Below are 16591 nucleotides of genomic sequence, written 5' to 3'. Positions count from 1 at the left end.
AATTGCTTTATGGCAGAAACTTGATGAAAGTTTACAATTCATGACATGTTATTATCAGGGCACCAGTAATGTGGAGAACACCCACCATTGAGAAGGAGAAGCCAAGCAGATGACCATAAGGATAATGACCACAGTGGCAGACCAGCGAGGGCCTCTGTGACTGAAGGACGCACATTCAGATGATGAGCTGTTGGTGTCTTGTGGGCAACAAACGCCACCAGGCTGTGAGCTGCTGGAGACAGGCTCAGGAGAACCAGGATTCAAGAAGATGCTGAGAGCAAGGAGAGCTCCCAAAAGGGCCTGGGCACTTTCATGGTCAGAGGTTTGGATCGGGTCTCGGTTTGCTGATGGTTTGAACTGGAGTCTTGTGTGGCTACAGAAACTGTGGTTGCACTGGAGGTGAATCCACAAATGCTCAGTTACTCTGGGACACTCTCTTTTGCTTCTCTTTCTCTGAAGGGTATAGATAGGATAGATGTAGGAAGGTTTTTTGAGCTGGCTGGGGAAACTAAAATGGGAGGACACAGTCTCAAGATTCGGGGGAGTAGATTTAGGACAGAGATGAAGAAAAATAGTTTTTCCCAGAGAGTAGTGAATGTTTGGAATTCTCTAACGAGGGAAGTGGTTGAGGCTGCCTCATTAAACATATTTAAAATTCGGTTAGATAAATTTTTACATGATAGAGGAATTAGGGGATATGGGGAGAAGGCAGGTAGGTGGAGTTAGGTCATAAATTAGATGAGCCATGATCGTATTGAATGGCGGAGCAGGCTCGATGGGCTATTTTTGGCCTACTCCAGTTCCTACTTCCTATGTTCCTATGTTCCTATGAATCGGGGAATAACTAAGGGTGAACAGGGGGAGTGAAAGCTCTCCCACCTTTTCAGCCCTACAGCGCCACTGACCCCATGGCCCTCCCACCCACAAATTCACTTCTTCCAATCCACACCCAGCTCCTTTGCACCCCCCCCCCCCTTCAAAGGATGATATTTCCATGAGACATGAAGGGAGGAGTGATGTGGGAATAAAAGGATAAGTGGAAATCACATCAAGCGCCATTGACTCAACCTAACTCAGAAAACTTTCCGAAACAGACTTTCTTCAAATAATCATTGTACTAGATTTACACAAAATTTCAATTAGCCCTGATAAACAGACACAAATAAAAGAAAAATTATGTTGCGGACTCTGTGGAAAACTATGTTAATTTATTGCAAAAAAATAGCTGATGTGCAATTATCATGGAAGTTTAACCAGACACACCTCAGGACCCATTGAGGCAGCTTCAGCTGTGCCTGATCATACTTCTCAACAAAAGCACGGAACTAACAGTAAATATTTGACCAATTAAATCAAGGTAATAATGAGCATTCTTAAAGTGCATTCCATTATTAACATTTGGTGCCAATTCCAGCCCAAAATCGTATTGAAGTGCAAAATCAACCATAAGTGTGCCATTTAATGAAGGACCCCAGCAGAACTTTTGAAATCATTTTGAGGAGCAGCTGTGTACCGAGCCGCGAGACGGGCACCAGCGTTCAATCGGAAGACATCCCGTGTTCTATTGGGAAGGTGGGGAATGTGGGATCCAAATTGGAGATGGAAGTTCCCACCACCGATGACACTAGTCCTGCCATCCCGTACAGGATTGTAAAGGCAATTAAAGTGCCGGCAGACTCCAGTGTTGAGGACTTCATTATTATCAAACCCATCAGCCATGGGGCATCCGGTAAAGTGTCAGTAAAAACATCCCATAACTAAGGTGCATGCAGTCAAGGCAAGTACTGGATTTGGTGGTCAGCTGAAATATGATAGCTGAAGATTTACTGTAATCAAGACTAATCGAGCCATGCATGTCTTTTCGTGTTCTAGTGCAGTGAGAAATATCATCATTTTCTTGTAATATTTGAGCATGTGTAGGTGTGCTTGGTGGGAGAGAAGGAAGGGATGGAGGAGGGAGTGGATGAGTTGGGGAGGGAGGAAAGTGGGACTTTAGGTACGAGACTGTGGGGAGGGTGAGGGCTGAGAGCAGAGAGGAAAAGATTCTCAACAGTACCCTCTTTGCTAAAATGAAGCCAAGATGAAAGAGGCTGTTGTAGTCACTTTGTTAAATACAAAATAAAAATATATAATTAATTTAAATTTGTATGCGCCATGGATGTGCGCACATTAATTTCCTTTGAGCACTGGTTGCAAACCGTGTGCGCGCACACACGCACACACTGTAGTTGTGGTACCTTTTCTATGTGCTCGCGCCCCCCCCCCCCCCAATGTCAAAACCTGGCTATGCCTCTGCTCTGAATATAAGGGCCACCAGGCAATACAAATGTTAATGATGAATCATCATCTGTCTTATGTCAACTAAAGGCAATTTCATGTAATATTACATTTCTGTTTTATTACATAACAATAATAGTATCTGATCTGACCGGGTAGGTCAACAAGGATTACATCACATTGAATGCAGTGAAACCTGCATAATCTTAATACCTCCAGGATATTGTTTTTATGTCTTGAAAAGCATTCCCTGCACTTTAATTTCTATAAAACCTTTGCTTGCAGCACTTGTGATTTATCAAGTTTCGCAGCAGTTTAGGATGATGTCATCAGCTCACTATATACCTCATGGGGCTGGGCATCCTAAGGTTTCCCTGGAAGACCCAGGAGACACTAACCTCCTCATCCTCAATTCACCAACAATGCCCTCCCAACTCTGCTTTTTATTGACACCCAGTCTCAAATTCCACCCTCCACTCCCATTTTGCCTTATCTACATGGCAATCAAAGTTGGAAATGAAAGAACTGCATCACCCTGGTTACTACCGCTTCTCTTTTTTTTTGAATATTTTATTTAATCTATATATACATGATAATAAAAACAAAGAATAACAAATTGCAATATTGCAGTGTTAACAAATATATGTTGAAAGTATATATAGAAAGAAAGTAAAAACAAAATATTAGAACTAAAAACTAAAAAATACCTCTAGACCACCCTCCCCCTTAACCTAATCTAATTCCATAACTAATCTAAATATATTATATAATACAGAATAACATAACATAACTACATATTATTTTGGATTGCTTCGGATGGTACTCAAGGATCCCAAAAATAGCATTCCAAAAATTATTATTGGTTCAGGGAGAACCTCACTGTTCAAGAGAATTTTTAATAAAAAAATTATTTTAATCTCTTTAATTTAGTGTAGGGGCCCCAAATTTGTAAAAATAAGGAATATTTACTCCTTAAATTATATGTATTTTTTCTAAAGGGATACAACTTTGAATCTCAGTATGCCATCTTTCTAATGTTAATGAAACATCGGATTTCCACATTATAGCAATACATTTCCTTGCTATTACTAAAGCTAATTTAACAAATTTCAATTGAGAATTTGACAAAGGTAACTTGGGTGTAATACTTTCAAAATTTCCTAACAGTAATAATTCAGGATTTAATGGAAAAGTCACACCAGTGACTCATTGTAAAAAATTACTAATGGAAACCCAAAGAGGATTAACTTTCGAACAAGACCACAGAGAATGAAGAAAAGTTCCCACTTCTTTACCATATCTAAAACAATGATCTGATAAATTTTGTCTCCATTTACTCAATTTTGGAGGTGTAATGTACAAATGATAGTGAAGTAATCTATATCTTACATTGGTAGTATTAGACTTTACATCTTTACATAAATCTTGCCAGACCTATTATTATATCTAAATCTTGTTCCCATCTTTCTTCTGAATGAAACAAACCTACTTTAAGTGTTTGTTCTCGTAACAAGATATATGTTATTGAAATAATTTTTTAAATCATTCCATTCACTATAATTTGCTCCAAACTCGTAAGGTTCTTTAAAGTCATGTCAGATCCTAATTTCTCCCTTAGATAAGCTCTTAATTGAAAATAACAAAATAACGTATTACGAGGAATATCATGTTTAATTCTTAATTGATCAAAAGACATCAAAAGACATTTATCATTATCATAACAATCTCCCAATTTTAAAATTCCTTTATTATTCCAAATATTTATAAAAGGATTATTTTTCAAAAAGATTAATAGAGGATTAATTAATGGTGTTTTTAAGAAGGGAAAATTCCCATCAATTTCTAATTTAACTATTCCAAAAAGTAAGTAGATGTTTTAATATCGGGGCATCTTTATCTGTTGTTATTAACTTCAGTTCCCATTTATAGATAAACTCCTCTGGTATATTTTCTCCAAATTTATTTAATTTAATTTCAACCCAATATGGTTTAGTTTTAACAAACAAAGACACTAAAAATCTTATTTGTGCTGCCTTATAATAATTGTTAAAATTAGGAAGTTGTAATCCTCCTAATTCATGTTTCCATTTTAATTTCTCTAAAGACTTTCTTACCATTTCCTTTCCAAAGAAATTTCATAACCTTTTTAATTAAATCTTGAAAAAACTTTTGAGGTTTATAGATATGTAGAGTTTGAAATAAATACTGAATTCTTTGAAAAATATTCATTTTAATACAATTATCTCTTCCAATTAACGTAATAGGCAAATTTACCCTTTTTTTAAGATCTTCACCTATTTTCTTAAATATTGGAGTATACTTTAATTTATATGTTTTTCAGATTATTATCAATACATATACCCAAATATTTAATCTTATCTGTCCATTTAAATTGAACTTTTTTGTCGACACTGTGAATAATCTCTTTGTACATATTCCATTACTTCACTTTTATCCCAATTTATTTTATATCCTGAAATTCTCCCATATTCTAATAACTGACTATAAAGTTTAGGTAATGACAATTGTGGTTGAATTAAATAAACTAAGACATCCTCGGCAAATAAACTAATTTTCTGTTCAGTTTGATTTATTGTAAACCCTTTCAACTGTCGATCATCATGAATCTTTTGTGCAAGTAGTTCTATAGCTGAAGCAAACAAGGCTGGTGATAGAGGATATCCTTGTCTACTTGATCTATTTAAACTGAAAGATTGAGATATCTGCCTGCTTGTTATTACTTTAGACTTAGGATTCCTATATAGTGCCTTAATCCAATTGATAAAATTCACATAAAAACCAAATTTACTCAAAACCTAAAACAAAAAATCCCATTCTAACCTATCAAAAGCTTTATCTACATCTAAAGCTACGATCACACTCAAATCTTCTTGCCTCTGGGCTAAATGAATTATACTTAATAACCTTACTATATTTCAGATATTTGTCTATTTTTAACAAAACCTGTCTAGTCCATATTTATTAATTAAGAACGATAATCATTAATCCTATTTGCCTTAATTTTATAATCATTGTTTAATAATGATATAGGTCTATATGAAGCTGGTTTTAATGGAACTCTATCTTTTTTAGGAATAACTAATTATCAGCGTTGAAAATGTTTCTGGAAGATAATGCAGTTTAAAAGCCTGTTCTATTACCTTCATAAATAAAGGAATCAATAATAAATCCTTAAATTTGTTATAAAATTCCATTGGAAACTCATCTTCTTCTGGATATTTATTGTTTTGTAAACAATTAAGTGCATCGTAAACCTCTTGTTCAGTAAAAAGACTAACCAGATAATTTTTATCTTCTTCAGTTAAATTTGGTAATACCATTTGTGACAAATATTCATCTTTGACTTCCTCATCAGTGTCAATGATTCAGATGTATATAGTTTTTCATAGAAATCCTTAAATATATCATTTATTTTCTATGGCTAAAATCTCACTTAATTATTATTCGGTTGTATTGTATTAATTGTTCTAGAAGGTTGTTCCGCTTTTAGTTGCCAAGCTAAAACTTTGTGATCATTTTCCTAATTCATAATATTTCTTCTTAGACTGTAATATCATTTTCTCTGTTCTATATTATACCATAATTTTTTATTAATTAAAATTATATATTTATTCTCCGATGATGATTTTTGAATATCTTTTTCCAATTTATCTCTGTCTTTCATGTACTCCTTTTTAAGTTTTGAAGAGTTACTTATAATTTGTCCTCCTAAATAAGGTTTTAATGCATCCCAAATAATAAACGTATCTTCCATTGAACTTAAGTTAGTGTCACAAAACAATTCTATATGTTGCCATATAAAAAAACAAAAATCTTCAATTTTCAAAAATAAAGGATTCAATCTCCATCTATAAACTGAATGTTGATTTTCAGAAAATTCCAATTCGAATCAACAATGGAGAATGATGAGATAATATCCTTGTTTTATATTCAACATTTAGAAATCTTGATTGATTTTGAGCTGAAAGCAAATAAAAAAATCAATTCTAGAGTATGGATCAAACCTGTTAGAATAAAAAGAGAAGTCCCTATATTTAGGGTGCATCCTTTTCCATATATCAATCAAATTAAAATCTTCCATTAATGTTTTGGCTGCTTTTGATTTTGATGATTTAGCCAACAAAGGTTCTAAACAAAAATTAAAATCACCACCTCTTAAAACATTTTTGTGTACATCTATTCAAAAAAGTATCTTGTATAAACTTCTGATCATCTGTGTTTGGTGCATATATGTTTAATAAAGTCCACTCCTCAGAAAATATTTGACAATTTATCTTCCCACTGAGTCTATAACTACACTTTGAATTTTAATTGGTAGATTTTTCTTAAATAAAATCGCTGCACCTCAAGCCTTAGAATTAAATGTGGAAAAAGCTGCCTGACCTACCCAATCCCTTTTCAATTTCAAATGTTCATTTTCAATTCAGTGTAAAAAGAAAATATCCACTCCTAATTTCTTAATATAAGATTAAAAAAATCTTCTTTCTTTTTATAGGGCTGTTGATCCATTAATATTAAAACTCAAAATCTTAATTGCTTTACTCATCATCTTTATCAATACATTTTTTAAAAATTCTATCAAACACTCCTATCCAGGAAGAACCCCCACACAATACCTTGGTCCTAAATGTCAACGTCTGCAATTCAAAAACATTAAAATTATTCAAAACAAACTTATTATAAAAGAATATTATAAAAAAAGAATCAAGAAAAAATAAAGTAACCCCCCCCATGCTAGAAATACTAGCATTACCACCCTCCATTTTATGGGTCATGGTGAAGCCACGAAAAAACATGTAGTCATCAGAAATCAACAGATACATTCCCTGACCCCTGGGGACCCTTTCCTGCATAACAATAATACTTCCCAATATAGTCATCTTTATCCATCAATAAAAAAAATGAGAAAGAGGGAATATACCCCCTCTTATCCATCAGTAGCTAATTTTGGATCAGCATCCCTTATTAACTGGGTTCCAGACAGATCCTTCACATCATCTTCAGAATGTGAAAAACACATTCTCTTGACCTGGCAAAAATATTTTCAAAGTAGCTGAATACCAAAGAACAAATCTGTAACCTTTATCATATAGAGCCTTCTTAACCGGGTTAAACTCTTTTCTTCTTTTCAAATGAGCCTGACTCAAATCTGGATAAAAAATACAATCTTATCCCCCTCATAGTTCAAAGGTCCATATTCTTTAGCTCTACTCATCGCCAAACCAAGTACCTTCTCCCTATCTTGGTAATTCAAAAATCTGATCAAGATAGAGCAAGGTCTCTGATTAGGGCCCGGGTTTGGTCTAAGTGCTCTACGAGCTCTCTCGATCAAAATGTTCTTCTCCAAACATTTTCAATATCCACTCTTGAAAAAAACCTATCATTTCTTGACCTTTACCTTCAGACATCCCCACAATTTTAAGATTATTTCTTCTACTGTAATTTTTCAGGACCTGAATTTTCTCAAGTAATTTTTCATTCATAGAAACCAAAGCAGTCACAGAGTTTTCATTAACATTTTTTCTGTCTTCAACATGTTGTACCTCTTCACACACATCTTGAATTTTTTCTTCCAATTTATCACCTCATTGTGAGATATTATTTATCAATACAGTCGTATCAGTTCGAAATTGCTTTAATTCTACAGTTAAAAGCTTTAAATTGCTTTCCAGAGTCTCAGAATGTTTATCAATTTTAGTTTCAATTTTATCCATTCTCTTATCAAAAGTCTTTTTCTTGTTTCTTCTGAGCTTGTTCCTTCTTCTGCAATACCAGACTCATCTGAACCTTTTTTCATGTTAGTTGTATCACCCACTTGCTCTGAAGTGGAGACATTGTGATGGTCCTTTAAAATTTGCGATGCTTTTTTTTTCAAATTTTTTGCCTTCTACAGTGTGCGTGCACAACTCCTCATGCATGCGCGATACAGTTTTGGACTTACCAGTGAGGCCATCTTCGCAGGGAACCGCAGAGAAGACTCCAGAGGATGGTCCTTCAGAAGATCCCTTACCGGTAGATCCAGATCCAACTTCAGTGGCCAGCTTTAATGATGAGGTAGGCCCAAGTTCGCTCTTTCTTCTCTCTTCTCATTGTTCCTTTGGAGTGATCTTTACAGACTTTCTTTGGTGACATCATTTTTCTTTCTGGTAAGCACTTTAAAATAACTTTTAAAATAATTTTTGTAACTTTAACTATTCTTAATATGTACGTTTTTTAATAAATCCCTCAGGAGTCAGCAGGTGAATGGTGTTCCTCTCGACATCACGTGACACCCTCTACAACCTCTCCTCACTGCCATCTTTAGGCTGAAGACACCAAAGCCCGAAGACCAGCATCTCTCATTTAAGAACAGTTTCTTTTCAATCGCTGGCAGGTTCTTGAAGCTTGTCTTGTTACACTAATCATGGGCTGCTCTGATGCCAAAAGATGACTGTCTGCATTATTGAAAGTTACTTTTTTTTTGCAGTAGGATAAATGTGAATATTTATTATCTATCATTTGTATTTATTGTCTCTTTTTAATTCAATTATTTATACTATTGTAGTTGATTTTTTTAAAACCATTTATTTGGCTGCAGTAAGATCTTGGTGCATTTGCATACTTGTGTTGGTACACCACCGGCCTACTGCAGGGGACAACCTCTGTACCTGCAGGAGTGTAAGGGGACAGGACAACACCTGGACGGCTGTCAATCAGTTGGCCTGAATGGATCAAGCCCCACCCAGTCAGCTGTCAATCACCCTCCGGGATATTAGCCTGCACCGACCTCCTGAGGCCTCACTCAGAGTTGCTGCAGCCACAGCCAGCCTGGCTCTGTGGAAGTCTTTGTGGATTAAAGCCTGTTGTACAGCCTTTACCTTGTGTGTGTCTGATTCTGGCCAACAGCGCATAATACTGTACAATTTATATGATTTTAAACTCATTAACATTTTAAATATGTTGCTGATTTAACAAATATTGAACACGTAAAATTGCTTCAGGCATATCTGATAGAAGTTTGCAAAATTATGAGAAACATGCTATTTTTTTTTCTTGAATCAGAATTTTTTTCCAGAGTAAAATTGTCAAATCCTAGAAGACATGTGCATCAGGTGGGGAAAGTTGAAAGGAGATGTGCAGGGAAAGTTTTTTTTTAATATAAAAAGTGGTAGATGCCTGAAATACATGGCCAAGGGAAATGCTGGAAACAGATACAATAGTAGTGTATAACAGGCTTTTTTAGATGGACATGTGAATATGCAGGGAATAGAGAGATATAGAGGCAGAAGTGATTTAGTGTAATTTGGTTTGTGATTGGCCACACATCATGGCCAAAGGGCCAATCCCTCTGCTGTTCTATTTCCATGTTGGAAATAAACAGAGTTGGTGTCAGAAGAGATCTAATTGGATGGCATTAGGGTAACTGTGGGGGGGGGGGGGGGGTGGGGGGGAGGGTTGCCAAACTGCTGTTCGAGACCTCACTCAGTTGGGGGGCGGGAGAGAGAGGCATACTTGCCATGGACCTCCTCCAACCACCGCCCCTCCCTCCAGTGTTTCAGACAAACACGTGGAGACGAAACCACATGATTCATTTTGATGGCACCACCCCCCTCTGATGGCGTCACCCAGTGTGGTTCACAAACCCCCTAGTGACGTTAGTGTTGTGGGTGGTGGGGGAGCACAATAACTCATTTGGGGGAGCTTGGGCCCCGAATCCCCCCCCCCCCACCCATGACACGGTCCCTGGAAATAAATGCTGATCAGCTTCATTCCCTTGGCCAACTGATTAGATCCTAGCTATTGGAATTATTTACTCATCACTGCTATTTATGTCAAAAACAAATTACACAAAACTTGGTATTGTTATGGTCCATGCACAGTTTGATTTCTGACCAGAGACAGTGACTGACTGTGCAGTGGGAGAAAGGAGAGCATGATGTGTGGAGCGCCGGAGCAGCGAGCTGGGAGAATGAACAGCTATGTGGAGTGCAAGAACTGCACACTGAAGCCGATAGGTTCACTGAGAGTGCACCCCTCTCCTCAAATCAGGAGTGCCAAAGACACGTGCTGCAGCTGTTAGAATGTCCAGCACGCTAAGGAATGAACTGTCAGTGTGTGCACCCGGCAGCTCCAGCTGTTCTGCTCGTGGGTGCCAGCACTGCTGCTCTGACAGCAGATTTTACACTCTGATTCCCAGAGTGTGTGTCCAACCTGGGCTTCTCCTGTTCCCTTCGTGCGACGAAAGTCACTTGGTATAACCTAAGGCAAGGTTTTGGCTGAGAAGACCACGCGTGACAGAGGGTCACCTGGTGCAACCCCAAAGAGGGCTTTGGAGGTACAGACTTAGTACTAGTGACTAAGAGGTCACTGTGAGAAACTCCCTTGTTTTGAGAAAACTGAAGGTGGTCATTACCACATGAAAAAACTAGGGAAAATCTCCTGTATTCAACTGGCAAGGTCATAAGTCCGCTCAGTGACAACAGTCATCTTTTTCCACGTTCAACCCAGAGACCTGTGCACAACTGAACTCAGACAGTAAAGCCTGGAGACCAAATTCTGTGGTCTGTTCTTTTGGCTGACTTACTTGACGAGACTGACTGACTTGGGGTTTTGTTTTGGGGCATTTGGGCTTAGCAATGAGTATTTTTTTTCCACATACACACTATAAATATCCATTGTTAGTATATAGGTGCCACAAAGGCTTATGTCTGGGTGTTGAGTTTATTGAGATAATTATGTTATTGACAATTTTAATACATTTTGAGTTAAACTTAACCTTTCTGCTTAGGTGTCTTTCAATTGCTGCTGGTGAGGCAGGCATGGACTGTTAATGCTGTCATCTTATATCTCCAGTAACCCAGGTTTGATCCCATCACCCGGTGCTGTCTGTGTGGAGTTTGCACATTCTCTCTGCGGCCATGTTGTCTTTCCCCCTGGTGTGCAGTCTCCTCCTTCAGCCCAAAGATGTGTTAATTGGTAGGTTAGTTCACCACTATCAATTACCTGAGAGTTGTTGGGTGAATCAGGGTGGAGTTGATGGGCAGACGTGAGGAAATGTATTATAGGGAATAAATGGAGGAATGGTTTTGACAGAATTGCTCTGAGAGCTGGCATCCTCAAATAGATTCCTTCTAAGACATAGGAAAACATGAAAGTAAAATCATATGAAAATATGAATATTTATTTTTTAAGGATACAGAATATAATTTCAAAATAGTTACAAAGTGACAAATTATCCATCATATCTTTATTTCAGTATTTCATTTCCAAAAATAATTCTCAATGGATTTACCAAACTGAAGTTTTCAATTTTTAGTTCATTAAATCTAATTTCATGTTAAATTACCATAGTAAAGTCATACAACAAACATCTCTGGTTCACAAAGAATCTGGTTAAGAAACCTCGCATTATGTTTTATCCAGAACTCCTCAGGATAGTCAATGTTAGGTAACTTTTTAATACACTCAAGCTCAACTTGAGAAAAAATACATTGGGACAACTGCAAATTATTGCTGATAATAAGCTGACAATCAAATATGTCTATAGAGAAGTCACTATCAAATAATTAGCACGCAAGAGTAAACTGCAAGTTCTAACTGTCTGAATGTCAAAAACAAACAATTTTGAGGAGATAGACTTTTTCTTCAACCGAATTTTTGATGAGCCAAATATAATTACACATCAAAACTATATTGATTGTTGCTTTTGAAAATATCATAGCATTTAACATTAAGATTTCTTTTAATCCTAAGAAATTTGATATCATCAAATCTTAATTTGACTTCTTATTTAAACCACCAATAATTAAACAGCTTAATATAATGATAATGAAAAATAACATTTTGTGTTGAATAAAGTTTTGTTTTGAAATGAATTCACTTTCTTGAGCTCATTAATTCTCACATTACAGAAATAAATGACATAAAGTTAATATTTTATCTGAGCAATTGCTTAGTTATTGGAAACTACAATAAATTATGACCAGCAACAGTTATCATTTGATGACTTTCTTCAGGTTGACAGCATCAAAATTGATGGTATTCAAAAAGTGATTTTAATTTCATATAAGTATCAGAAAATTAAAAGATCGTCAAGCTCACTATTTAACAAATCTTGAATCATCAGGTGTCATACTTCTAACATCTTATTTTACATTTCCAATTGTTCTATGCAATTTATCTTTCTTTTCTATGATTGTCCTGACCTTTGGAGTAATAAACTTAACAATATTTTAAGTCTAGTACTTTTATTTAAATTGTAATATAATACAATTTTGTTCTATGTAAATTTAACTAAAGCAGATGAAGAAATTTGCATAAAAGTGCCTTGAAAATCATTATGAAAATTATTGATATACAAGTTAAAAAATCATTTAAGTTGACATAATAAAATTAATGGCAGACGTATTTAAATTAATCAAATCCTGAGACCAAAAACATCAACTTTCACTGTAAAGTCACCATTTATTCATGACTTTTCACATTTCATTTTACAGCAATCTATACAGAAAGGTTTCTTCTGTTTATTTCTGCAGATGCTTGATCCAGAGGTTCCTCTAACTGACGAGCAAAATTAATGAAGACCTATTGAGTAAGACAGGAGTAGAACAAGATGTCAGACAGGTTTTCAACCCTATTATCACTATGTATATCGAAAAGCAGGATGAATAATCTTTAAAGTTACCATAGATGCAAAGTACAAAGAGGAGGAAAAAGAAGAAACAATTCAGAAACTTCTGGCACCAACACTGTGTAAATTGTAATGACTGTAGCATTAGCGTTATTTTTAGCATACTAATCCCTGAGTTTAAACTCAATTGGCACAGGGAACAGGAATTCCTTGAACCTACTGCAGTCATTTACTTTATAGGTACAGTAGTTTCTAGTCTGTTCTATACATGATTTTCCAATAAACCTTTCCAGTGGATAGGTTACCACTCAGACAATATGTTCTAAATTGTATTCAGTAGATTTGAAAATACAAACAACAAGCTAAATTCAAAGATTCCCAGCTCTCTATCTACAGTTATCTCATCTCTTGATCTAACAACTAATCTCACAAGATATGCCATGTTGCATGATAGACATTAAAATGAAACGCAAATGAAGCTACTTACATCAAAAGAATATCATTAATTCAATACTTGGAATTGACAGGCTAAGCCTCCATTAATATTTAACATAAATACATGCGAGTGCACAATGCATTCAATGATCAAGACAGTAAATTGTTCTGAATGTAGTGGTGAATTATTTTTCTTCCCACACTGGATGACGATGACACTAACAATGACTAAAGCTGCTATTTTATTAGAGCCAACTGTTTCAACTTCAAATTTTCAAGTTGCGATTGCAAATTCATGTCAGAGACAGCAATAAAACCCGAGATTCAGACAATATTTTGTTTAATCGTCCTGAAGTTCAGATTTCACCCATTTCAAAAGTTCACCCAACCATTGTAAAAATAATGAAACGTTAAATCTGCAGACACTGGAAATCTAAAAAAAAAAGCAGTAAATACTGGAAACAGTCAACAAGTCAGACAGCATCTATGGAAATAATAGAACGGAAACCTTTTTTTGTATAGATGCTGCCTCACCTGCAAAGTGTTTCCAACATTTTCTGTGAGATCGCAATCCTCTTTATTCCTCCTATGTGGAACTGAAATGTTAATGGTTAATGTTAGCATCATAGGTTCTGAAGAAATACAAATAATTGCAGTTCAATTGTTGATATTGAACATCAAATGTTTTCATTGTACCTGGTCAAGTGTTGCTTGGCTTATGGAATAGGATTTGATATTGAGTTGTTCTTTGTTATGCTCAAGAAAATGGAACATCTTGGCTAAATCCCCTTCTTTCTGTGGCACCTGATATTCCAGAGAATACTGATGTTTTTCCTGGGATGAAGGAGAAGTAAATGTGAATTATGCATATTGAAATTCTCCATAAAAATGTTCCTGATTTTAGCAGCAGATTAAATGTCTGGACTTTTGTTCTTCACAAGATGTGCGCCGTCCCAGGTTTAATTTGGTTTTACTTTTCTCTTGAATAACAAATAAACCCTACACCAAAACCTAATGTTGTTCACTCAGGAATTAAAATGGTGACACATTTTCAAACTTTCTAAAATTGTCTGAAGTTAGCAATTGTGCTTTCAGATAGGAATGTCATTCCATTATTTAAGAAGGGAGAATGAGAGAAATTAGGTGATTGTAGGGCTGTCAGTTTAACATTGATCATGGGGAGGTTGCTGGAATCTATCAGAGATATTGAACTGAAAGTTTGAACAAATATTAACTGATGGAATTGTGAGACTCATGCTTAATTAAACTAATTGAAATGTTTTGGAAGGTCTTTGCTATAGTGTATGGGGGTATCTATATGTGTTGTATACCTTGATTTCTGAAAGGCATTTGAGAAGGTCTAAAACAAGATATTAAAAGCAAAATGTAAAGTAAATGCAATTGGACATTGTCTTTTAATACAGTTGAATAATTTGTTGGGTAATAGGAAATGAAGTGTTAAAGGAAGCATACTGGTGGGATAGAACATGTTGTACTGCACACAGAGAAGTTCTAAATTCAGTAAACTACTGTAAATAACATCTATAAATATAGGTGATCAACCAATTTTCCTAAAATTAATCAGTGAAGTGCAAATATTTCACACTCATTGTGTTTGACAGCACAGAAGCAGGCACTTCGGCCCAACTTGTCACATGGTCACCTATATCCCTCTAAAGCTTTTTTTTCCCATATACCTGTTTAAATATCTTTTAAACATTGTAATTGACCCCACCTCTCTCACTTCCTCTGGTAGTTTGTTCCATATACCAGTTATCCTCTGTGTAATAAAGGTACTCCTCAGATCACTTTTAAATATTTATCCTCTCACCCTAAATCTATAGCTTGTATCTAGTTTTAGATTCCCCTATCCTGAGAAAAGACTATGACTATCCATGCCTTATCTATACTGCTCACGATTTTATAAATCTCTGGATGGTCCTCCCCTTAGCTACCTGCATTTCAGGCAGAATTCTACATGTTCCAGTAACATTTTCTCTGAATCTTATCTGAACTATTTCCATCTTAATAATACCTTTCCTATAGCTGGGTGACCAGAACTGTACACAATGCTCCAATCCTCGGACTGTTGAAGAAGCACATGTCAAATCCCTTCTTAACCACCTTCTTTATCTGTGTCTAACTATGTCCCTATGCCCCCAAGTTTCTTTGTTCTACAACACTCATCAGGACCTTATAATTCACCAAGTAAGTCCTAAAAATATAGAATTGATGGAGGAACTCAGCAGGTCTCACAACATCCGTGAGAGGTAAAAATATATAACAAACTTATTCAGGTCTGAGCCCTTCTTCAAGGTATCACCTCCCTGGATTCAGTGAGACCTCAAGCATTTTTTGTGTTTTCACTACAATCACAGTGTCTGCAGAATTTGGGGTTTCACACTGTGCAAATCCTGCTCTGGTTTAACACATCAAAGTGCAACAAGATCTTGCACTTATTCTATCTGCCATTCTTCGGTTTATTTTCCCAGTTCATCTAAATCACTGGTTTTTAAACTTTTTCTTTCACTCACATACCACCTTAAGTATTCCCTATGCCATAGGAGCTCTGTGATTAGTAAGGGATTACTTAAGGTGGTATGTGGGTGGAAAGATAAAGTTTGAAACCACTGTTTTAATTGTACCTAATTGATTTGTTACGTGCATGGTTTCAAAACTCCAAAGGAAATGGGCCAATGACAATTTTTCTCAAGCAAAATATTTCAATTTGGTCTGGAGCAATGGTTCTCAACTTTTTTTTCCCCACTGACATGCCACTTTAAGTAAACCCTTACTAATTACAGAGCACCTATGGCACAGGGATTTATTAAGTGGTACATGAGTGGAAAGAAAAAGTTTGAAAACAACTGATCAAGTTCCTTTTGTTATCTTAGATAGCCTTCTTTGCTGTTCATTATACCACCTATTTTGGTGATATTCTGCACATTTACTAAACATGTTAACTAGGGGTTAAACACAGGATTCTGTAGACACTTATGTAGCAAAGGGAAAGATATATCACCAACGTTTCAGGCTTGAGCCCTTCATCAAGGTGTTAACTACATTGTCATCAAAGTTGATGTGGTAAACGACAAACCATAGTGGACCCAGAACCAAGCCCTGCAGCACAACACTGATCACAGGCCTTCAATCCAATACCACTCTCTGTTTTGTTAGTATTTCCTGGATCCCATGCAACCTCTGGCATAGCTTACCATGCAGGATCTCATCAAAATCATTTGCCATGAA

At 35.9% G+C, this 16591-nt stretch overlaps 1 protein-coding gene across 2 annotated transcripts in view; it reads right to left on the bottom strand.

Moving 5' to 3' along the window:
- Window positions 1-11437: 11437 nt before the first annotated feature.
- Window positions 11438-16591, bottom strand: part of LOC138749915 (ATP-binding cassette sub-family A member 13-like) — a 288645-nt gene continuing 283491 nt past the window's right edge. For both annotated transcript variants that reach the window (XM_069911960.1, XM_069911968.1), the window contains exons 60-61: window positions 14039-14176; window positions 11438-12861 (exon numbers count right to left, since the gene is read on the bottom strand). In XM_069911960.1, coding sequence (XP_069768061.1) covers window positions 12778-12861; window positions 14039-14176 — 222 coding nt within the window. In that variant the 3' untranslated portion in view covers window positions 11438-12777. The remainder of the gene's footprint in view (window positions 12862-14038; window positions 14177-16591) is intronic.

The sequence above is a fragment of the Narcine bancroftii genome, chromosome 1, assembly GCF_036971445.1.
Source record: "Narcine bancroftii isolate sNarBan1 chromosome 1, sNarBan1.hap1, whole genome shotgun sequence".
NCBI lineage: Eukaryota > Metazoa > Chordata > Chondrichthyes > Torpediniformes > Narcinidae > Narcine > Narcine bancroftii.
Note: the sequence above shows the minus strand (reverse complement) of the source record. Positions and strands in the feature narration are given on the sequence as shown.